A 25,312-nucleotide genomic window follows, 5' to 3' on the forward strand; every position below is an offset into this window, starting at 1 on the left:
TGGGCCGTATGTTGCCCAGGCCTGTTCTACATGGTTCTGTTATAGTCAAACTTTGATTCCTCTTTATTTGAGGGTTTGATAGAAGAGAGCACTTCAGGCTAACATAATTTAAATGTATAACTTTTATTTTAACATACAACAGCTAATAACTGTCCAGTGTTTCCAGATTTCTATGAAATATGACCTATAATTAATTACAATATGAGTGAAATAGTTTTCTTTCACAAAAATGGTAATTACTTACGTTAAAAAGCATATTTTCTGTGTTGGAATGGAGTGGGCGTATACCGGTAATTCAGAAAATGTGAGTAGACTGCTGATAATATAACATTTTAGCAGAACTTTTTATCCAAAGCAACGTACAGTCATGCGTGCATACATTTTACATATGGGTGGCCCCAGCGGGAATCAAACCCACAACCCTTGTAAACGCCATACTCTATTGACTGAGACACATAGGACCACCTGTGATGACATCATCTATGAGGAAAGCATTTTTTAAATACTGTTTGAGATACAAGTTTGAGGTGGGGTGTTTGAAGTGAGTCAACAACATTATTTGGGTATGACGCATTAGTTAACAGAATATGAACTTTTAAAAAGTGAGATTTTCAGTTGAGACATGAAAATGCATTCACCATTGTCCGTTTTTGTATGTCAAAGTTCTACTACTCAACTGTTTTCTGGATGAGTTACACATGCAAGGCAGACATCTTGGGTGTTTTTTTTAGATTATCATCCATTATCCAACCTGGTCTCAAAGCATTTCCTATTATTCTGTACGTAAATCTGAGACACTCCATTTAGTGTGATATGTTATGTTTCGTATGATATGTATTAATTTGTGGTTGTCCACCACCCATTTCATATGATAAGTTACAAATTAGAAAAATATACAATGTGCTACGAATTTGTATGATGTACAATATGTTACGAATTCTAGGTAGGTGGCTAATATTAGCTAGGCTATGTGTTAGGTTTAGGAGTTAGGTTAAAGGGTTAGGGATAGGGGAAAGGTTAGCTAACATGCCAAGTAGTTGCATAGTAGCTAAAAACTAGTTGAAAGGTTGATAATTAGCTAAAATTGTCCGTGATGAGATTCGAACTCGCAACTTTTGCGATATACACCAATCACCCTACTTTTGTTTTTGCCTTAAGTATCCATCTGTCTTATGTAACCATACCAAATGTAACCTATCATACTCATTTGAGTGTTCCATATTTGCTTTTAATATGTTACATCTAGTCTACGAGACCAGGCTGCATTATCTGATGACGTCCATTGAAAAACTATTGTCTCAATCCATACATTTCAGACACCAAATCTTTGTGTGGCCGTACACTAATAAGAGGAAAGCCTAAGGAATTGTAGACCTGAGGTCATGTGAGGTAGGACGAGTAGGTCAAAACAAAGTTCAAAGGTCATAAAGTTCTGGCCATGGAGGGTCCTGTGTGTCTACTAGTGTTACAGCACACAGAAAGATACACATATAAGGCAGAAAACATCAACAACAACCATGACCCAACGCTCACACAGCCAAACACACGTCTGTACATGTCTCGAAAAAAACACAACCAAACATTCACATCACAAGGAAAAACCACAAATACACTAAAACACAGAATACAGGTACCTGCATCATTTGTAACATTAACAATACATATAAGATGATGTATTTCACATTTAGATTCTGATTGTAGTGTGTTCTTTTCACCTGTGACATTTCTGCAATCAGGATAAATTGATATGTACTAGATTGATTTTGTCTCACAATTAAGGAGGCACTTGACCAGCTTTTAGGAAATACAGCAGCCAAAGAGTGTTGATCACAGAAAACAAAATCCCTCCTTAAACCTCTGTAGAACCATAGGGTTCCCCCCTTCTTCAGTCCTGTATAAGATCATTTTGCATTAGTGCTTTAAACACAATTGTCTGAGTCTCTGACAATCATTTTGCGTTGGCAATATGCATAATTGAATGATGAAAAAAAAAACATACAAGCAAGCACACATTAAAAAACTACGTATAGCTCTTTTGATATATTTTGAATAAAATAAAATCTACATTTTTGAGAGGGAAAATGATTCAATCACCCCATAGGCAGTTTTACATGTCTCTGTTGAAGCCTGTCACAATTATTTAGGCATCCGTTCTGTATATCGGGCTGAGGAAAGTGGATTAAGCTGTCTGAAAGTAATTTAGGTCCTTTTCTCAATTGCATACTCCTTGCGTCCTTTCTTCTCGCCTCCTTCTCAAAACCCATTAGAAGAGAAGGTCAGAAGGGAGGGACGTCTGGCTCTTTCATCCAATGGGTTTTGAGAAGGAGTCGAGGAGAGAGGACACAAGGAGTATGTAATTGAGATTCTCCCTAGATGTCCTTGTTGAAACCTGACGGAAAGTGATTTAGGCATCCCTGCTGCTGCCTGTCTGGGTGTGTCTGTCTCAGGGGTCCTTGCTGACCACCTCCAGGATGAGTGGGTCAAATGAGTTGCCTGGCTGGATGTCCTGAATCTGCAGAACCTGTTTGGTATACTCCTCATTCATAGTCCTCATCTCCGTCAGACACGCCAGAATCTTAGGGTACAGCAGGCTGGGGGGACAGGGAGGACAGGGACAGGGGGACAAGAGAGACAGGGATATAGGGCCCAAGAGGTCACTATGAAGACAGTATTCCTAGGCACATTATCCAACGTCATGCCTTACGACACGTCTCATGTCTCAATGAAATTCAATATTTAGACAGACTCACTGTTTCTCAGGCTTGGCCCTCTTGGAGTCGATGTGGACCTTCAGCGCAATAGCCAGCTTCTCCTGCAGACTATCAATCACACCATGATTGATCACACCCGGACGATCTGCCAATCAGGACTCAACATTTTCAACCACATAAGCATTTGGGGAGCCAACTACCACTGTCTCACGAAGTCATTTAACAACTAATTTCAACAGTCTTTCCGCAGAAGTGTGGATGTATTTAAAGGTCTAATGTAGCCGTTTTTATCTCAATATCAAATCATTTATTGGTAACAATAAAGGACCGTACTGTAATTGTTTTGAATGGTCGAAAATAAACAAAAATAGCTTCTTAGTAAAGAGACATTTCTCAAGCAGTACTTTTGCTAGGACTGTCTGGGAGGGGTCTGAGTGGGAAGGGGAAAACTGAAAACTAGCTGTTATTGGCAGAAAGATTTGGAACTCTTTCTTAGTGGTCTATTAACTAATTTATTGCCTGGTGATGTCACCAGGCAGGCCAAAACTCCATCCCACCCAAACCAGCTGAACATTTCAGGCGGTCTTCAAACAGCTCGCACACTACAGGGGCATTATCATCATTTTCACAATTCCACAGTATGATTCCAATCTCATAGTGTGGAAATATAAAACACAGGAATATCACATTTTGACAGCACTGGGCCTTTAAATGTATTGAAAGCAGGAAGAATGAAGCAAAGTCAGAGCGTGGTAAGGAGTCTGTGTGTGTGTGGCATAATGTTACCTGGAGAGAAGAGGGAGATGGCCTGCATGAGAACATACTCCACCTCCTGCAGCTGTAGGTTCCTCAGGGTGTAGTGGAACCGCATCAGAGGGTCCAACAGGTGGCGCTGAAACCCAGCTACAACAGAGATAGGGGGATGAGGGGAGGGAGGGGAAAAGAGATGAAGATATGGGAAGGGTTGGGAGTGGGGAGGGTGAGAGAGGGAAGAGGGAGGAGAGAGATGCGGTATAGAGAATTGAGAGGGTGTTGTGTCTAAGGAGATAGAGAAAAATGTTTTAAAAAATTGAAAAAAGTGTGGGGGATGGGGTAAAAGGGAGAGACGAGAGAGAGACAGGGTGATGACGAGAGAGAGACAGGGTGATGATGATCGTCTACAGTCATGTGATGTGATAAAGGAACTAAATAAATCGAATAACCCTCACCTACAGGCAAAACAACAGGGTCAAGGACTAGGCTACACGGAACCATAGAAACATCCAGTAATAACAGGACAACACACTCGAATGAAAGTTGACCATGGTGTAACCTCACCAGGCTGTTCATCTACCTTGATTATATTTAACTTGACACTACTTATTTGATTACATGAGAAACCTTCATCACACTATCCTGATACTCTGACAGTTACAAGGGGTCACTGATTGACCAATTATTTCCTTTCAAGTGGACACCACTTTTCCAGATTGGAAAACATAAGATGTCATACAGCTGCTCCTCCAGCCGGTCGCCAATGGCAATGGTAACAGGGAGGCTGGTGCCCTAATCACAGCATTCTATCTATAATGTAATGATGGTTTTTTTGACCAATCAGATCAGATATTTAGCAAATAATTGGGCAATATATCAGAATTTGTCTGCCTGTGTAAACACAGCCACAGAGACATAAACAAACAGATGGGCTACACCTGTTGAAATGGGAGGGGCTCATTAGCAGCAGCAATGAGGCTGCTGGTCAGGTGAGTAAAGTTCTGGCTCCATGTAGCTGTAGCTCAGAGACTAGTCTCTATTGAACAATGACTACCAGTGCTGGTAAACTGTGGCTTGGGTGGGCCAGCCAGCCTAATGATATACAACTGTAGACAGACAAAAATTTGATTAGAGCACAAGACATTGGGATTGAATCCACTTCAAAGGAAAGCAGACACAGCAGAGGCTGTGAATGCCTGAGTCCAATTTGAGCTTCCTCTAGTTACAATACTGGTTGGTAATAAGAACGGGTTTGGGCACATTCTGACTCGAACATCAGCATTCATAGAAAGTATGTCAACTCTGTCACGCAACTGTCTGTCTCTCTGACCCCATTAGCATTACACCTGGTATTAAGATACAGTTCATCCTGGGATCCACATGAACATATTCATATTCTGGATATAGTGCACAATGTGGCTTAGCCAACATTAGTTCACTTTATAGGCAAATGTGCGATTAGATTTTCTTTCTACAGTTACTATATCCTAGCTATGTAGATTACAATGTGTAAAGAGCATTACTACTGTGTGTGTGTGATATATCAGCCCGATTAACCGGTGCCCCCGCACATTGGCTACCCGGACTGTTTGCATTGTGTCCCGCCCCCCCGCCAACACCTCTTTTACGCTGCTGCTACTCTCTGTTTATCATCTATGCAGTCACTTTAACTATACCACCCTGCATACCACTGCTGGCTTGCTTCTGAAGCTAAGCAGGGTTGGTCCTGGTCAGGCCCTGGATGGGAGACCAGATGCTGCTGGAAGTGGTGTTGGAGGGCCAGTAGGAGGCACTCTTTCCTCTGGTCTAAACAAAGATCCCAATGCCCCAGGGCAGTGATTGGGGACACTGCTCTGTGTAGGGTGCCGTCTTTCGGATGGGACGTTAAACGGGTGTCCTGACTCTCTGAGGTCATTAAAGATCCCATGGCACTTATCGGAAGAGTAGGGGTGTTAACCCCGGTGTCCTGGCTAAATTCCCAATTTGGCCCTCAACCATCACGGTCACCTAATAATCCCCAGTTTACAATTGGCTCATTCATCCCCCTCCTCTCCCCTGTAACTATTCCCCAGGTCGTTGCTGCAAATGAGAACGTGTTCTCAGTCAACTTACCTGGTAAAATAACGGATAAATAAAATAAATAAAAATACCTACATGTACATATTACCTCAATTAGCCCGACTAACTGGTGCCAGCGCACTTTGACTCTGTACAGATACAAACTGTATATAGCCTCGCTACTGTTATATTCACTGTCATTGTACTGTTTTTTTTATTTATCTATTGTTTACCTAATACCTATTTTTTACTTAAAAATTGCACTGTTGGTTAGGGTTTATAAGTAAGCATTTCACTGAATACCTGTTGTATTCGGCGCATGTGACAAATAAACTTTGATTTGATATACACTGCTCAAAAAAATAAAGGGAACACTTAAACAACACAATGTAACTCCAAGTCAATCACACTTCTGTGAAATCAAACTGTCCACTTAGGAAGCAACACTGATTGACAATAAATTTCACATCCTGTTGTGCAAATGGAATAGACAAAAGGTGGAAATTATAGGCAATTAGCAAGACACCCCCCAAAACAGGAGTGATTCTGCAGGTGGTGACCACAGACCACTTCTCAGATCCTATGCTTCCTGGCTGATGTTTTGGTCACTTTTGAATGCTGGCGGTGTTCTCACTCTAGTGGTAGCATGAGACGGAGTCTACAACCCACACAAGTGGCTCAGGTAGTGCAGTTTGTCCAGGATGGCACATCAATACGAACTGTGACAAAAAGGTTTGCTGTGTCTGTCAGCGTAGTGTCCAGAGCATGCAGGCGCTACCAGGAGACAGGCCAGTACATCAGGAGACGTGGAGGAGGCCGTAGGAGGGCAACAACCCAGCAGCAGGACCGCTACCTCCGCCTTTGTGCAAGGAGGTGCACTGCCAGCGCCCTGCAAAATTACCTACAGCAGGCCACAAATGTGCATGTGTCTGCTCAAACGGTCAGAAACAGACTCCATGAGGGTGGTATGAGGGCCCGACGTCCACAGGTGGGGGTTGTGCTTACAGCCTAGCACCGTGCAGGACGTTTGGCATTTGCCAGAGAACACCAAGATTGGCAAATTCGCCACTGGCGCCCTGTGCTCTTCACAGATGAAAGCAGGTTCACACTGAGCACATGAGCACATGTGACAGACGTGACAGAGTCTGGAGACGCCGTGGAGAACGTTCTGCTGCCTGCAACATCCTCCAGCATGACCGGTTTGGCGATGGGTCAGTCATGGTGTGGGGTGGCATTTCTTTGTGGGGCCGCACAGCCCTCCATGTGCTCGCCAAAGGTAGCCTGACTGCCATTAGGTACCGAGATGAGATCCTCAGACCCCTTGTGAGACCATATGCTGACACATGCACATTTGTGGCCTGCTGGAGGTCATTTTGCAGGGCTCTGGCAGTGCACCTCCTTGCACTAAGGCGGAGGTAGCGGTCCTGCTGCTGGGTTGTTGCCCTCCTACGGCCTCCTCCACGTCTCCTGATGTACTGGCCTGTCTCCTGGTAGCGCATGCATGCTCTGGACACTACGCTGACAGACACAGCAAACCTTTTTGCCACAGCTCGCATTGATGTGCCATCCTGGATGAACTGCACTACCTGAGCCACTTGTGTGGGTTGTAGACTCCGTCTCATGCTACTACTAGAGTGAGAACACCGCCAGCATTCAAAAGTGACCAAAACATCAGCCAGGAAGCATAGGATCTGAGAAGTGGTCTGTGGTCACCACCTGCAGAATCACTCCTGTTTTGGGGGGTGTCTTGCTAATTGCCTATAATTTCCACCTTTTGTCTATTCCATTTGCACAACAGGATGTGAAATTTATTGTCAATCAGTGTTGCTTCCTAAGTGGACAGTTTGATTTCACAGAAGTGTGATTGACTTGGAGTTACATTGTGTTGTTTAAGTGTTCCCTTTATTTTTTTGAGCAGTGTATATATATACATACATACAGTTGAAGTCGGAGGTTTACATACACTTAGGTTGGAGTACTTAAAACTCGTTTTTCAACCACTCCACAAATTTCTTGCTAAAAACTGCAGTTTTGGCAAGACGGTTAGGACATCTACTTTGTGCATGACACAAGTAATTCTTCCAACAATTGTTTAAAGAAGGATTATTTCACTTATAACTCACTGTATCACAATTCCAGTGGGTCAGAAGTTTACATACACTAAGTCTGGAAAATGTCAGAAAATGTCATGGCTTTAGAAGCTTCTAATAGGCTAATTGATATCATTTTAGTCAATTGGAGGTGTACCTGTGGATGTATTTCAAGGCCTACCTTCATACTCAGTGCCTCTTTGCTTGACATGGGGAAATCAAAAGAAATCAGCCAAGACCTCAGAAAAACAATTGTCTGGTTCAACCTTGGGAGCAATTTCCAAACACCTGAAGGTACCACGTTCATCTGTACAAACAATACCATGCAAGTATAAACACCATGGGACCACGCAGCCGTCATACCGCTCAGGAAGGAGACGCGTGCTGTCTCCTAGAGATGAACGTACTTTGGTGTGAAAAGTGCAAATCAATCCCAGAACAACAGCAAAGGACCTTGTGAAGATGCTGGAGGAAACAACAGTATCTATATCCACAGTAAAAAGAGTCCTATATCGACTTAACCTGAAAGGCCGCTCAGCAATGAAGCCACTGCTCCAAAACCGCCATAAAAAATGCCAGACTACGGTTTGCAACTGCACATGGGGACAAAGATTGTACTTTTTGGAGAAATGTCCTCTGGTCTGATGAAACAAAAATAGAACTGTTTGGCCATAATGACCATTGTTATGTTTTGAGGAAAAAGGGACAAGCTTGCAAGCCGAAGAACACCATCCCAACAGCGAAACACGGGGGTGGCAGCATCATGTTGTGGGGGTGCTTTGCTGCAAGAGGGACTGGTGCACTTCACAAAATAGATGGCATCATGAGGTAGGAAAATTATCAGGAAGGAATAGTCAGGATGTTAAAGCTTGGTCGCAAATGGGTCTTCCAAATGGACAATGACCCCAAGTATACTTATGTGGGAAACTTGTGGAAGGCTACCCTTCACATTCTTAAAATAAACCGGTGATCCTAACTGACCAAATACAGGGGATTTTTACTAGGATTAAATGTCAGGAATTGTGAAAAACAGGGTTTAAATGTATTTGGCTAAGGTGTATGTAAACTTCCGACTTCAACTGTATATGTGTGTGTACACTACAAGACCAAAAGTATGTGGATACCTGTTCGTCGAACATCTCATTCCAAAATAATGGGAATTAATATGGAGTTGGTCCCCCTTTGCTGCTATAACAGCCTCCATTCTTCTGGAAAGGCTTTCCACTAGATGTTGGAACATTACTGAGGGGATTTGCTTCTATTCAGCCACAAAAGCATTAGCGAGGTCGTCATTGATGTTGGGCGATTAGGCCTGGCTTGCAGTCGGCGTTCCAATTCATCCCAAAGGTGTTCGATGGGGTTGAGGTCAGGGCTCTGTGCAGGCCAGTCAAGTTCTTCCACACCGATCTCAAACAATTTCTGTATGAACCATGCTTTGTGAACAGGGGCGGCAGCGTAGCCTAGTGGTTAGAGTGTTGGACTAGTAACCAAAAAGTTGCAAGATCGAATCCTGGAGCTGACAAGGTACAAATCTGTCATTCTGCCCCTGAACAAGGCAGTTAACCCACTGTTCCTAGGCCGTCATTGAAAATAAGAATTTGTTCTTAACTGACTTGCCTAGTTAAATAAAGATAAAATTACAAAAATTACAATTGTCTTGCTGAAACAGATAAGAGCTTTCCCCAAACTGTTGCCACAAAGTTGGAAGCACAGAATCGTCTAGAATGTCATTGTATGTGGTAGTATTAAGAGTGCTCTACACTGGAACTAAGGGGCCAAGCCTGAACCATGAAAAACAGCCCCAGATCATTATTCCTCCTCCACCAAACTTTACAGTTTGCACCATGCATTCAGGCAGGTAGCGTTCTCCTGGCATCCGCCAAACCCAGAGTCGTCTGTCGGACTGCCAGATGGTGAGGTGTGATTCATCACTCCAGAGAATGCTTTTCCACTGCTCGAGAGTCCAATGGCAGCGAGCTGTACACCACAACAGCCACCACTTGGCACTGCGCATGGTTATCTTAGGCTTGTGTGCAGCTGCTCGGCCATGGAAACCCATTTCATGAAGCTCCCGACGAACAGTTATTGTGCTGAAGTTGCTTCCAGATGCAGTTTGGAACTCAGTAATGAGTGTTGCAACCGACAGACGATTTTTACGCGCTGTGCACTTCAACAGTTCCATTCTGTGAACGTGTGTGGCCTACCACTTTGCGGCTGAGCCGTTGTTGCTCCTAGATGTTTCCACTTCACCTTAACAGCACTTACAGTTGACCGGGGAAGCTCTAGCAGGGCAGAAATCGTTTCTATGACGGTGCCACATTGAAAGTCACTGATCTCTTCAGTAAGGCCATTTTACTAACAATGTTTGTCTCTATGGAAATTGCATGGCTGTGTGCTCGATTTTATACACCAGACAGCAACAGGTGTGGCTGAAATAGCCAAATCCACTGATTTTAGTGGGGCGTCCATATACTTTTGTGTGTGTGTGTATATATATATAAATAAATAATAGTTTTTCTGTAGCTGCATATAAAACAGGACTATGATAGCTATTACTTCCATAAACAAAATAGATTTGTTGAGGACTGAAAAAAGCCAAAGGTTGTGTCCAGGGACAGATTCTTTTTTTAAATGGCCCTGGAGATCTCATTTTTTTATCACAGTAGAGGTTAGCTCTCATCTCGCCTCGGCACTGCATCAAACAGATGAAGCAACTGCACATCTAGCTAATCTCCTTCCCCATCCCCTCTTCTCTTGATTCTACAGGGAGCTCGTCTGTTCTTCTCAAAACATTATTAGCAAGCTAGCTAACGTTAGACAATTTGAGAAGAGTGCTCAGCTTGCTAACATTCAAAGCCAACCAACTACACACCAAATATACATAGAGCAAACAACTATTTTCTAAACGGTTAGTCTCAACCAAATAACAAGTACATAGCTAGACTAATTCCTCTGTTACACAACGTAAGAACCACCAGATACAGGCTAGCCAGACCGGAACCCTGGGAAACGTGAAAGCACGTTCAAGAAGGATACCACCTCACCTGATTGGTCAGAATAATCCCTGTCCACCAGAGCTCGTGTTTTTCTCTGCTGCTTGCTCGCAGAATAGTTTTTTACAACTACAAAACTATTGGCAGAGGTTAGTTGCTAAATTAGTGGCAAAACTCTGAGCACACAGATTCGATATCGGCAAATATAGTTTTGATTAGTAGAAAAAGATTAAACAGTCGCAAGTTTAGTAAATGAGTTGCATTCATTCTCAAATGATGTTGCATGCTTGCAAATCTTATTGAATTTATTCACATATCAACTTACATGTTTGCAAGTGTTGTATTTATTAACACATCAAGTTATGCACTTGCAAGTGATGTTGCATTTATTCTCAAAAAAAGTTACATGTTTGCAAATATATTTTGCAGTTACAAAACTCATTATTCAGGTGCAACTCATATTTGACATTTGCAAATCATACTTTACATGGTTGTACACTTAAGTCACTATTTTACCTCCATAGTAGAATATGTTGTATGGCTGGCATTGCATTAGAGGGTGTTGAATTATTAGAATAAAAGTATAATAATCTATTAAAAATATATAATAATATGCATCTTGTGATCAGCTTTGTGCCTATTCTGGTGAGACCCAATCATTCTACCCCACAACATTCTGCCTTACTGCACGTGGCATGTGATATGAACTTGTGGTTGTAACATGGCAAAGTAATCCAATCACAATGCATACGTAGGATATACATTTGATGCATTTTACTGCCAGGTGTAGACACGAGGTGCACAGACAACAATCCAACCACAGGTGCTTGGTCTTTAAAAAAATATCATATTTTACCTTTATTTAACCAGGTAGGCTAGTTGAGAACAAGTTCTCATTTACAACTGTGACCTGGCCAAGATAAAGCAAAGCAGTTCGACACATACAACAAAACAGAGTTACACATGGGATAAACATACATACAGTCAATAACACAACAGAGAAAGTCTATATACAATGTGTGCAAATGAGGTAGGATAAGGGGGGGTGAGGCAATAAATAGGCCATAGTGGCAAAATTATTACAGTTTGTCAAATTAAACACTGGGGTGATAGATGTGCAGAAGATGAGTGTGCAAGTAGCGATACTGGGGTGCAAAGGAGCAAAATAAATAAAATAAATAAAATCTGAGAAAAGGTGCAGCTTTCCATCATCAGAGGAGTGTGGAAACAGAAATGAAGAAACAAGATAGGATCTCCGAACCTGTATACACAAGTTGGATCAGGTGTATTAGAGAAGGTCGTTATTCTGGCAGGTTGCCTGGTACGGCAACTGCTCCGCCCACAACCGTACGGCTCTCCAGAGGGTAGTGAGGTCTGCACAACACATCACCGGGGGCAAACTACCTGCCCTCCACTACACCTACACCACTCGATGTCACAGAAGGCCAAAAAGATCATCAAGGACAACAACCACCCGAGCCACTGCCTGTTCACCCCGCTATCATCCAGAAGGCGAGGTCAGTACAGGTGCATCAAAGCAGGGACCAAGAGACTGAAAAACAGCTTCTATCTCAAGGCCATCAGACTGTTAAACAGCCACCACTAACATTGAGTGGCTGCTGCCAACATACTGACTCAACTCCAGCCACTTTAATAATGGAAATTGATGGAAATTGATGTAAAAATGTATCGCTAGCCACTTTGAACAATGCCACGTAATGTAATGTTTACATACCCTACATTACTCATCTCATATGTATATGTATATACTGTACTCTATATCATCTACTGCATCTTGCCATCTTTATGTAATACATGTATCACTAGCCACTTTAAACTATGCCACTTTATGTTTATATACCCTACATTACTCATCTCATATGTATATACTGTACTCTATACCATCTACTGCATCTTGCCTATGCCGTTCTGTACCATCACTCATTCATATATCTTTATGTACATATTCTTTATCCCTTTACACTTTTCTGTATAAGGTAGTAGTTGTGGAATTGTTAGGTTAGATTACTCGTTGGTTATTACTGCATTGTCGGAACTAAAAGCACAAGCATTTCGCTACACTCGCATTAACATCTGCTAACCATGTGTATGTGACAAATAAAATTTGATTTGATTTAATTTATTCCAGGAATGTAATTATGTTGTGTTGTCTGGTCAGGGCTTGGTCAACGAGTAGTTGAGCTACAAAAGAGAGCTCAAAAAATTCCATGAAGATCTACAGACCTCAGCCCCTTGTCTTTCTCTATCATTTACTCCGCTGCTTTTCCTCTCATTCTGGGTAGAGATGTGAGTCTGAACCCTGGGCCCCCAATTACCTTGGGCCCTAGCCCCCATGCATACAACACTTTAACTTACCTACAGAAATAATTTCATCCATCCCTCTTCTCCTCCACCTCCCACCAGATAACTAAACCTGCTGACACACCTCCCTCTCCTCCTCCTCCACCTCCCACCAGATAACTAAACCTGCTGACACACCTCCCTCTCCTTCTCCTCCACCTCCCACCAGAGATAACTAAACCTGCTGACACACCTCCCTCTCCCTCTCCTCCACCTCCCACCAGAGATAACTAAACCTGCTGACACACCTCCCTCTCCCTCTCCTCCCACCAGAGATAACTAAACCTGCTGACACACCTCCCTCTCCCTCTCCTCCCACCAGAGATAACTAAACCTGCTGACACACCTCCCTCTCCCTCTCCTCCACCTCCCACCAGAGATAACTAAACCTACTGACACACCTCCCTCTCCCTCTCCTCCACCTCATACCAGAGATAACTAAACCTGCTGACACACCTCCCTCTCATTCTCCTCCACCTCTCACCAGAGATAACTAAACCTGCTGACACACCTCCCTCTCCCTCTCCTCCACCTCCCACCAGAGATAACTAAACCTGCTGACACACCTCCCTCTCCCTCTCCTCCACCTCCCACCAGAGATAACTAAACCTACTGACACACCTCCCTCTCCTCTCCTCCACCTCCCACCAGAGATAACTAAACCTGCTGACACACCTCCCTCTCCTCCACCTCCACCTCCCACCAGAGATAACTAAACCTGCTGACACACTCCCTCTCCTCCTCCTCCACCTCTTACCAGAGATAACTAAACCTGCTGACACACCTCCCTCTCACTCTCCTCCCACCAGAGATAACTAAACCTGCTGACACACCTCCCTCTCCTTCTCCTCCACCTCCCACCAGAGATAACTAAAACTGCTGACACACCTCCCTCTCCCTCTCCTCCCCCTCCCACCAGAGATAACTAAACCTGCTGACACACCTCCCTCTCCCTCTCCTCCACCTCCCACCAGAGATAACTAAACCTGCTGACACACCTCCCTCTCCTTCTCCTCCACCAGAGATAACTAAACCTGCTGACACACCTCCCTCTCCTTCTCCTCCACCTCTCATCAGAGATAACTAAACCTGCTGACACACCTCCCTCTCCCTCTCCTCCACCTCCCACCAGAGAACTAAACCTGCTGACAGACCTCCCTCTCCTTCTCCTCCACCTCTCACCAGAGATAACTAAACCTGCTGACACACCTCCCTCTCCCTCTCCTCCACCTCCCACCAGAGATAACTAAACCTGCTGACACACCTCCTCCACCTCCCACCAGAGATAACTAAACCTGCTGACACACCTCCCTCTCCTTCTCCTCCACCTCCCACCAGAGATAACTAAACCTGCTGACACACCTCCCTCTCCCTTTCCTCCACCTCCCACCAGAGATAACTAAACCTGCTGACACACCTCCCTCTCCCTCTCCTCCCACCAGAGATAACTAAACCTGCTGACACACCTCCCTCTCCTCCACCTCCCACCAGATAACTAAACCTGCTGACACACCTCCCTCTCCCTCTCCTCCACCTCCCACCAGAGATAACTAAACCTGCTGACATACCTCCCTCTCCTCCACCTCCTCTATTCTCCTCGTACCTGCATATCCACCATATCCACCTCTCCTCCTTCTCGTTAGAGGTTCCATAGTGAGCCACATGCAGCTAATTAACCTGCAGTAAGTCACCCCTCTCAGCCATGAACTGTGTGACTAGTTTATAATGGGCCTTCAATGCAGGACATTCTACCACTTTGGGACTCCGTATTCAGAATGGCTATGTATGCTAAGTATGTAGGTTTTGCTATGTAGTATGAAGGTTCACTCACCCCGGACAGCGTCGTCCATGCAGTATGTCAGGGGACCACACTCCCAGATGCCCGTCTTGACATTGAACATCATGTTGAAGCGGATCTGCATCATCTCAAACATGGCCCCCTTCAACAGAGAGATCTGGTCGTCTATGGCCAGGGCCCTGTCAGACACACCCACACACACACATCCTCACAGGTAAGAGAGCGATAGAGAGAAAGAAGGGGGACATACACAAATATGCAAACACACACACCTGAAGGAGGGGAGTCCTTTGGCAAAGTTGATGATGTTTTGGATCATGTAGGTGGTGAGGTCAGCTATGTGGGGCAGAGTGGTGAAAACCGTATTCTTCCCCCCATCACTCCTGCCCTCCTTCTTCTCCTCCTCCTCCTCCTTCTTCTCCTCCATGTCGGTGGTAAGGTCAGCTACATCGGGCAGAGTGGTGAAAACTGTATTCTTCCCTCCATCACTCCTGTCCTCCTCATCCTCTAAAGAACAGGAGGAAGAGGATAAGCTGGTGGAGGTGGAAGTGGAGTAAGATGATGACAAGTTATTAATTCTTCCAGTCTGTTTTGCACTTTGCCCACTGGCAGTCTGGTTCCACACAGACATGGGGTTGAGGTCTCTGTCGATGGGCTGAAACAGACACAAACTCAATCAGATATCATCCACCCAATATGCAACACAGAACACAAAACCCAAATGCATGGACGCACACGCACGCACACACACACACACACACACACACACACACACACACACACACACACACACACACACACACACACACACACACACACACACACACACACACACACACACACACACACACACACACACACACACACACACACACACACACACACACACACACACACCCTGAACTGGAAGTGGGAAAAGGTGACGTCGAAGGTCTTTTCATGGGCGTTGAACAGTTCCTGTATGACAGCTTCCTGTTGTGGCGAGAGGACCGGGGGCTCTTCAAACATCCTGTTCCTCCTGATCTGACTCCTCCTCTTCTCCACAGCCTCCTTTGACATGATCACTATGGCAACAGAGACAAACGCTTTGCCACCACGGCAGACCTGGGTTTCGAATACTATTTCAATTACTTTTACATACATTTTTAAGTTCAAAGAAGTTCACTCTCTGTATGTGTGCCATACAGAGAGTGAATGGGCAAGACACAAAATGTAAGAGCCTTTGAACAGGGTATGGTAGTAGATGCCAGGCACACCGGTTTCTGTCAAGAACTTCAACGCTGCAGGGATTTTCAAGCTCAACAGTTTCCCGTGTGTATAAAGATTGGTCCACCACCTCAAATGGACATAGAGCCAACTTGCCACAACTGTGGGAATCATTAGAGTCAACATGGGCCAGGATCCCTACGGAACGCTTTCGACACCTTGTAGAGTCCACGCCCAACAAATTGAGGCTGTCCTGAGGACAAATTATTAGGAAGGTGTTCCTAAAGTTGTGTACACTCAGTATATATGGAAATACACTTAGAATGTATTGGCATGTTTTTGAATACAAGTAGTTGATTCAGCACCACATTATTTGAAAATACTCAAATACAAAGAATAGGAGTATTTAAATAACACGTATCTGCACCCAGGTCTGCATGTCACTACAGAAAGATTAGAAAGCCAACGGTGACCCAGTATGTGGGCGTAAGTGTGTTCGTGTTAGTGTGGGAACTCACACTCTTTCAGCATGCCTATGGACTGGCATTTGTGGAGTCGACAGGCCTGGCACTGGCGGCGGTTGTTCTTGGTGATGACACAGACACCCTGCTGCGGGCAGCAGAACTTAGTGGGGTGCTTCATGGCACGCCTGGCACAACATCAAAGGCACATGATACACATATTATAAATATACTGTAAATATACTGAATATAATATACTGTATGTGGAAGAGGGGAGTTTCAGCCACAGATTAAAATATTATTACTATTAGGTTTCAGGTATGAGCCAGATGCAGACAATGTTGAAGAAACAACAGTTTATTTCTAGTACAGGGCCAGGCAAACGACAGGTCAAAGGCAGGCAGAGGTCAGTAATCCAGAGAGGGTGCAAAAGGTCCAGAACGACAGGCAGTCTCAGGGTAAGGGCAGGCAGGGGTCAATAATCCAGTGAGGTGGGGCAAGGTATAGAACGGCAGGCAGGCTCAGGGTCAAGGCAGGCAGAACGGTCAAAACCGGGAAGGACTAGAAAACAGGCGCAGGGGAACAAACTCTGGTAGGTTTTACGAAACAAAACGAACTGGCAACAGACAAACAGAGAACAAAGGTGTAAATACACAGGGGATAATGGGGAAGACGAGCAACACCTGGAGGAGGGTGGAGACAAGACAAAGACAGCTGAAACAGATCAGGGTGTGACAATTACATGGATTCAGTTATTATCTTAACTATGCTTTTTAAGAAAATACATGTGCATGCGTGTGTATAAGAGAGAGATAGTGTGTGTGTGTTTTAATGAGCTAATTTGACGTCTGCTTATCTTCATCGCCAATGGATACCACTGATAGATATGTTCCAAACCTATTTACCGCTAATGAGTACTTGGAGCATACAGAATACAGAGCTCAGGTAGCCAGCCCATAGAGAGTCTCAAACCAGCAACACTGCACAGCAACAAAGAGCAATCAAGTCAACCAGCAACAAAGAGAGATCATATGGAGTGAGTCAGAGTAGTATACAGATCCAAACTTGGAAAATGCAAGGAAATGCAAAGGCACAGAGTATTCAAGGTTTAAAGGTGCACTATGCAGAAATCGCTTCGCCATTTCTCGGTTGTTAAAATTCTAGTAGTACGCCTAATTTCAGTTTATGTGACAAAACAAGTAGGTATAGTGTAGAGAATCATTGTGCCATCTAAACCGCTGTGAAATATATTTTCCATAACCCAAAATATTGTATTCTGAGCTGTTTGAAGTTGGAGTACAAAACGGAAAGTAAAGGCGCAAAAACCAAAACAGTTTTACAACATCTTAGACTTGCTTTCAATGAGAATGACAGATCTATAACTCACATTTCTATGTGAATTTGAATGGTCAGGTCGCCCAAAAAGTTACATATTGCAGCTTTAAAAGGGCTCCAAAAGTTTGTAATTTCCACTTTAAAATGTCAGACTAGATTTGCCCAAATGAAAACTATATCAAGCATTAATTATATTCCACATAATTCAGGAGATGTATTTACTGCTCTCACCTGTGAGCACCTATTGGCCACAATGTATTAACCACTTAATTTGTAAAACACAAACGTTCTCAAACACTCAGTTCCTTGTTTATGCTAACAGAGTACTGAATGCTTGCGTGTGTGTGTTTCACTAACCTGAAGAATCCCTTGCAGCCCTCACATGTCATGGCGTTGAAGTGATAGCCTGTAGCCCGATCTCCACACACCTGACACACCTTGGGCTCCCCATCATCTTCCTCCTCCTCTTCCTCCTCTGCAGAGGTCTGGGATGGGGGCCAGTCGCTGAGGTTCTCCTTACTCATTCTGACCTGAGGGAGGTGTTATAACAGAGGCCTCAGCACTGTTACTAATGAGAATGGAATAGATTTGATACACTACTGCTAATAAATCCTATCCAATCTATTCCAATCAGACCAACTACTGACTATTCAATTTGAGATTAATATAATTTTTAATTAATTGAAGTTACAAAAAAAAGGAATATTCAATTTCAGGTAAACATCACAGTCTTATCAGGTCAAAACAGATTAACATTTATATTATAAGAGCTTTGGCGTGACCTTATTTACAAATTTAAGGGTCAGTCGGTTCTTCTAAATATAGCAGTCATTAGATCTATGACGGTAAATAAAATTGTCTCCTGCTTCTTAGGTCAGGCATTAAACAGGTGGTTCATGGATTTCTGTCTTGAAAGAGTCTGTCCTACATGTCTGTTACATAATGTTCTGAATTATATATAATAATAGAACGAACAGACATGCACTTCTCTGTCAGTTCTATAGAATACAATTCTATTCTTTGCGGCATGCAGAACAGGGACGCCTCAGCTTCACATTAGATGGGGCAAATTAACAATTACACAAAAACAATAATTTAATAAACTGAAAGTCACATCAGAATCAGACAGACTGACAATACGTCTAAATGTCTAAAGAAAACTGAACATTTGAAATCAACTAACAATCAAACTGGAGATAACTAATCCATCCACTGACCCTGTCAAAAAAATACACAGCTGACAGCTACTGAAACCAACACAATCCCAGTCCCACACAATACCTTTGTTATTGGGTCTTTAGTTTGGGCATGCCTTTTTGTATTTTTACTCTATGTATATATATATGTTTCGTCACCATCTGAACACATAGTAATCTGCTTGGACTGGCCGACCAAGTGGTCAAGACGGAGCTGGCCCTGGACCTAAGTTAAGGTGGCTGTCTCCTGGGCACACATTCAACACCTATTGATCACACACACATACTTCCCACATTTATGCACACATCAAATCAGGTTACATACAGTTGAAGTCGGAAGTTTACATACACGTAGGTTGGAGTCATTAAAACTCGTTTTTCAACCACTCCACACATTTCTTGTTAACAAACTATAGTTTTGGCAAGTCGGTTAGGACATCTACTTAGTGCATGACACCAGTAATTTTTCCAACAATTGTTTACAGACAGATTATTTCACTTATAATTCACTGTATCACAATTCCAGTGGGTCAAAAGTTTACATACACTAAGTTGACTGTGCCTTTAAACATCTGTGAAAATTCCAGAAATGATGTCATGGCTTTAGAAGCTTCTGATAGGCTAATTGACATCATTTGAGTCAATAGGAGGTGTACCTGTGGATGTATTTCAAGGCCTACCTTCAAACTCAATGCCTCTTTGCTTGACATCAAGGGGAAATCAAATGAAATCAGCCAAGACCTCAGAAAAAAAAATGTGGACCTCCACAAGTCTGGTTCATCCTTGTGAGCAATTTCCAAACGCCTGAAGGTACCACGTTCAGCTGTACAAACAATAGCACGTAAGTATAAACACCAATGGACCACGCAGCTGTCATACCACTCAGCAATGAGACATGTTCTGTCTCCTAGAGATAAACGTACTTTGGCGCGAAAAGTGCAAATCAAGCCCAGAACAACAGCAAATGACCTTGTGAAGATGCTGGAGGAAACAGGTACAAAATATTCTATATTCACAGTAAAACGAGTCTGATATCTACACAACCTGAAAGGCAGCTCAGCAAGAAAGAAGCAACTGCTCCAAAACCGCCATAAAAAAGCCAGACTACGGTTTGCAACTGCACATGGGGACAAAGATCGCACTTTTGGGAGAAATGTCCTCTGGTCTGATGAAACAAAAATAGAACTGTTTGGCCATAATGACCATCGTTATGTTTGGAGGAAAAAGGAGGAGGCTTGCAAGCCAAAGAACTGTCACGGCCGTCATTGAAGGAAGACCAAAGCGCAGCGTGGTGAGCGTACATGACTTTTTATTTGGATGATATCGCCAACAAAAACAATAAGCAATACAAAAACGATCGCAAAGCTTAAGAGGGCTATAGTACCCCAAACAAAGACTACTTCCCACAAACACAAAAGGGAAAAAGGTTGCCTAAGTATGATTCCCAATCAGAGACAACGATAGACAGCTGTCCCTGATTGAGAACCATATCCGGCCAAAACAAAGTTATGTTGTGCTTCTGATTCAGTTCTCTTCCTTCTCAATCTCTCTCATAGTTGTTATCCGAAGGACAGAGAGCTCCAATGTCAGGCAAAATTAAGAGCTGGAGAGATGGAGAAAAACTCTCACTCTTTGCATGAGAGTACCTATATGTTACACCACTGATGACTCTCTGACACATAATTCCTTTATTGCTTTGTAACAAAACTGTAATAGCAATATATTAGAGAATCTAATGACATTTAATTGATATTGTGTAATAACCTGAGGTTAATGACATTATGTTGGTGTCCAGTGTGTGTGTGTGTGTGTGTGTGTGTGTTTGTGTGTGAGTGAGTGAGTGAGTGAGTGAGTGAGTGAGTGAGTGAGTGAGTGAGTGAGAGAGCGAGCGAGTGAGTGAGTGAGTGAGATATCACTAAAGTTTCTGTCTAGCAACAGAGATGCATTGGCTCTACAGATGTGTAAGAGACTCAGCATAGGAGAAAGGGTTAAATATTAGTGCTCGTGTGAATATGTTTTCGTTGATTCAGCTGTTCGAACCTTTGGGAAGAATAAACTTGGTTTAAGCTTTCACAGTGTCCGTCGAGTTCTTACTATTATAATTAGAACCTAACAGTAAGTATTAATTTGTGAATTTCCATCACCCTTTTCTTATCATATGCTACAAATTACAATTGGTATTATATGTTACGAATTTGCAAAATGTACAATATGTTACAAATTTGCAAAACGTATAATATGTTATGAATTTTCCAAATATATGATATGTTAGGTTAAAACTTCATGACGCACGGATCCCTTTAGCGGGATCATTTTCATCAACAACCGCTAAATTGTAGAGCGCCAAATTTTAAGAAATTGCTAAAAATATTTATATTCATGAAATCACAAGTTCAATATAGCAAAACACAGCTTAGCTTGTTGTTAATCCACCTGTCGTGTCAGATTTTGAAAATATGCTTTACAGCGAAAGCAATCCAAGCGTTTGTGTGAGTTTATCGATCACTAGGCAAAACATTAAGAACACCTAGCAGCAGTGTAGATTGGTCACGAAAGCCAGAAAAGCAATAAAATGAATCGCTTATCTTTGATGATCTTCGGATGTTTGCACTCACGAGACTCCCAGTTACACAATAAATGTTCCTTTTGTTCGATAAAGATTATTTTTATATAAAAAAAACTACATTTGTTTGGCGTGTTATGTTCAGTATTCCACAGCCTTAGACAGGTCATCAAGGCTTGACGAAAATTCCAAAGAGTATCCGTAAAGTTCGTGGAAACATGTCAAACGTTTTTTAATAATCAAGCCTCAGGTTGTTTTTAACATCAATAATCGATAATATTTCAACCGGACTGTAAACTATTCAATACTGGAGAGAAAGAAAATGTGGAGCAACCAGTGTAAACTAATGGAGGGACATCCGTGTATCCACTGACGAGTTTTGATAAATCTCGCTCATTTTTCCAAATAAAAGCTTGAAACTATGTCTAAAGACTGTTCACATCCTGAGGAGGCCACAGGAAAAGGAATCTGGTTGATATCCCTTCAAATGGAGGAAAGGCAGGCAATGGAACAGGGATTTTTCAAAATAAGAGTCACTTCCGGGTTGGATTTTCTCAGGTTTTCGCCTGCAAAATCAGTTCTGTTATACTCACAGACAATATTTTGACAGTTTTGGAAACTTTAGAGTGTTTTCTATCCTACTCTGTCAATTATATGCATATTCTAGCATCTGGACCTGAGAAATAGGCAGCTTACAATGGGAACGTTATTTTTCCAAACATAGAAATTCTACCCCCTAGCTTCAAGAGGTTTTAAAGGGTTTAGGTAAGGGTTAACTAAAAGAGTTAAGGTTAGGGGAAGGGTTAGCTTAAAGGGTTAAGGTTAGGTTTAGCTAACATGTTAAGTAGTTTCAAAGTAGATAAAAAGTAGTAGAAAAGTTGCTAATTAGCTGAAATGCTAAAGTTGTCCGTGCTGAGATTTGAACTCGTAACCTTTGGGTTGCTAGACGTTCGCATTATACGCCTACCCATCCACCTCGAAAAACCACCCACCTCGAACAACCATACATTTTACATTAAGTAACCATCTGTCTTACGTAACCATGCCAAACGTAACATATCATACTAATTTGGGTATTGAGGATTTATATTTACTATGCTACATCTAGTCTATGAGACGAGGCTGGTAGGGGTGGTCTGCTCAAGACCTGCTGCCAATCACAACCCTTTTAGTGCCTTTGTTTAATGTACTTTAATTACATAGTACCATCACCCACACATTATGGGGACATGTCACTCAAAGAGTGTAATTTAACTTTCACTGGTTCTCTGCTTGGCCTTCAGTGCTCTCCCTATCTAGAACTTCATTCATGTTGAAAAATGTTAGTGTGCCACCTTGTGATATGATTCAAATTACATGTAGACTGGAAATAAGTTAGTGTTCTGAATAACAGCACACACAGAGAGAGCGAGAGAGAGAGAGAGAGAACAGCAACTGGAATCTGGACTCATAATCCAGGTCCTACCATTGTGAGAATAACAATTGTATAACTATGACACAATTGCCACACACACAGATACAAAAGCACAGACAAAACACATGCGCGTACACACACACTTCTATGCCAAGGCTCGGGTCCAAAGTTCTGTGTAAACGTTTGAAACAGTTCTCTGAACAGAGACAAGCAGGTGGTATAGTAGCCTACGGTACTTTGGCATGAACACTGATTGCAGTGACACAAAATGGTCCACTTCACAAACGTAGCAATAGCCAAAACATTGCATTTTAACAGTGAATGAATGTTGCAAAATATATGACAATTATTACTGCAGCCGTGAGCGATCCAAGCTGTGAATTTCACTACAAAGTATCCTCTGTATACACGGAGTAGAGCACGAGCCTATCCTACGGTCTTTCTTTTTCTTTTTAGAGGCAACATAAAGCATGAAAGACTGATTTACTTACAAAGACATTACAGCACTAATATCATAATCCCCGGGTCTTGGAAGGCGACTTCCGTGGGCCATGACTACTTTGAAGAAAACATTGTAGCTGCGACTTTCAAGTGAAAGTGTTTATCCAGAATCACTCCTCCACACCAAAGCTCCCCTCGTCTCCAGAGCGCACACTCACTTCCTGGTTACGCTCTAGGTTGAAGATGACAATAATTATATTTTTAGACCTAGGTTAAATTGACATTAACGCCTCAAAAGTTGTATACAACAAAACCACTGTCTTAGTAATTCAGGTTTATTAGTTATGCTGTCTACAGTATCAAGGCTAAATGCCGAGCTCTCTCAACATGAGACGGACTGATTTCTCATCCAATGGCCTATCCACATGCAGGCTTTCCCACACCCTATACTCGTGATAGGAGGATGACGTGTTGTACATATGTAGGATCACCCTGTTGCAGGAGAAATATCCTGCAAAGCAGGATATTTCAAACTTGTAGTGTATTTGAAGTTTAATAGTCTTCTGAAGATTGTAATTTCCACTTTGAAATGTCAGTCTTGATTTTCATTCACCCCTACAAACATGTCCATTAATTATAATCCACATAATATTTCACCTTTCCTTTATTGCAGGATTAATTCCCTGCTGTAGCAAACTGGCTCGAATTAAGATCCTACATATGTAGTAGCCTGTAGTAGTAACTGTAATAACACGACCCATACAAGAAAGATCGTAAACCTACTCAACCATAGACCCATGAAATCTCAGAATTTATACAATTCGAATCAATTCACTTTAATTTCAAGCACAGCACGAGAAAAACAAGCCAAACCCAATGATCTGCTGAGCTGCCTGGAGGTTATTTAAAAAATATTTTTATTATTTTATTCATAATTTTTTATTATTAATATTCATAATACAAAATTATCAACAATTTACATCGCTACATCAAACGTCTAACAAAACTAAACACAGGTATAAACATGAAAATACTAAATACATACATATATATATATATATAAATAAAAAATAAAAAATAATAATTTGAGTGCAATTGTATTCATTCTGAAAAAATCTCATTATAATGATTTAGGAATATGCTATTCTTGATGTTATTCATTCATAATGTCTTAACAAGATGATTCAATTCAATCAAAAATATTTTTAATATTGGTATGGAATTATGGAATTGTTGTTTGTGTATAAAGTTTTTGGCAACAAGAAATAAAAACATTCACAATAATTTCAATAGTCTTGTTATCATTGCAGTAGTAACATACTAATATACTATATCCTTCATGTCGAAAACATGGGTAGTGTTTAAAATGGTAAATAAGTATCCTGCAAGATTTTCCTAAATTTCTAATACAAATTTACATGAATAGATCAAGTGAGTCAGATTTTCACCTTATTTTTCACAGAAAACGCAGATATCATCAATAGCCACAAATTTGGACAGAATTACATGGATATATCTTATCCAGAATTTTAAAGTGCACTTCCTTCAATTTGTTAGGTATACAATATTTGTAAGGCATTAACAACGTTTTTTCCCCAGACAATGTTAGGAATAAGCAAGTTCCAGAAAAATGTTCCTCTAGTTAAAGTTGGTTCCGTGAATGGAAATTTTGTGTTATGTATTTATTACAACAAGATTTCTCAAGTAAGCCCACGCCTCCCAAACTGAATTCTGGATAAGCTCTGTGAACATCACCAAATCTGTAGTTAGGTCCACTGGGAATGGCTTTGATCACAGAAATAAACTCTCTTAAAGGTATTGGAAACTCATTCAATGTTAGAAATTGTTTATATTCAAGAATATTACCCCTGTTGTCAAAAACATCAAGAAAAAAGTCAATATTCCTCTCATGCCAGCTAGGGTAGAACAATT

General features: G+C 42.1%; 1 protein-coding gene across 3 annotated transcripts; it reads right to left on the bottom strand.

Moving 5' to 3' along the window:
- Nucleotides 1-104: 104 nt before the first annotated feature.
- On the bottom strand, nt 105-23,792 carry nr1i2 (nuclear receptor subfamily 1, group I, member 2). Of its 3 annotated transcripts, XM_055878247.1 has the most exons (9): nt 23,431-23,792; nt 18,124-18,296; nt 16,489-16,619; nt 15,662-15,828; nt 15,037-15,419; nt 14,798-14,943; nt 3,498-3,614; nt 2,751-2,856; nt 105-2,591 (listed from the first exon to the last, which is right to left on the bottom strand). In XM_055878247.1, exons 2-9 carry the CDS (start codon nt 18,288-18,290, stop codon nt 2,444-2,446), a joined length of 1,365 nt encoding a protein of 454 aa, XP_055734222.1. In that variant the 5' UTR covers nt 18,291-18,296; nt 23,431-23,792; the 3' UTR covers nt 105-2,443. The 3 variants fall into 3 exon arrangements, with proteins under 3 accessions (XP_055734222.1, XP_055734224.1, XP_055734223.1); XM_055878249.1 differs by lacking the exon at nt 23,431-23,792 and having other exon boundaries at nt 16,489-16,992; nt 18,124-18,214; XM_055878248.1 differs by lacking the exon at nt 23,431-23,792 and having other exon boundaries at nt 16,489-17,047; nt 18,124-18,139.
- Between the last annotated feature and the right edge of the window lie 1,520 nt (nt 23,793-25,312).

This window comes from Salvelinus fontinalis, chromosome 23 (genome assembly GCF_029448725.1).
Source record: "Salvelinus fontinalis isolate EN_2023a chromosome 23, ASM2944872v1, whole genome shotgun sequence".
In the NCBI taxonomy this organism is placed as follows: Eukaryota; Metazoa; Chordata; class Actinopteri; order Salmoniformes; family Salmonidae; genus Salvelinus; species Salvelinus fontinalis.

Coding starts and splice junctions, on each gene's coding strand:
- nr1i2 (XM_055878247.1), bottom strand. CDS start 18,290: ATGAGTAAGGAGAACCTCAGCGACTGGCCCCCATCCCAGACCTCTGCA. Junction 3,615..14,797: donor CATGGACGACGCTGTCCGGG/GTGAGTGAACCT, acceptor TCTCTGTTGTAG/CTGGGTTTCAGCGCCACCTG. Junction 2,592..2,750: donor AGGGCCAAGCCTGAGAAACA/GTGAGTCTGTCT, acceptor CTGTCCCCCCAG/CCTGCTGTACCCTAAGATTC.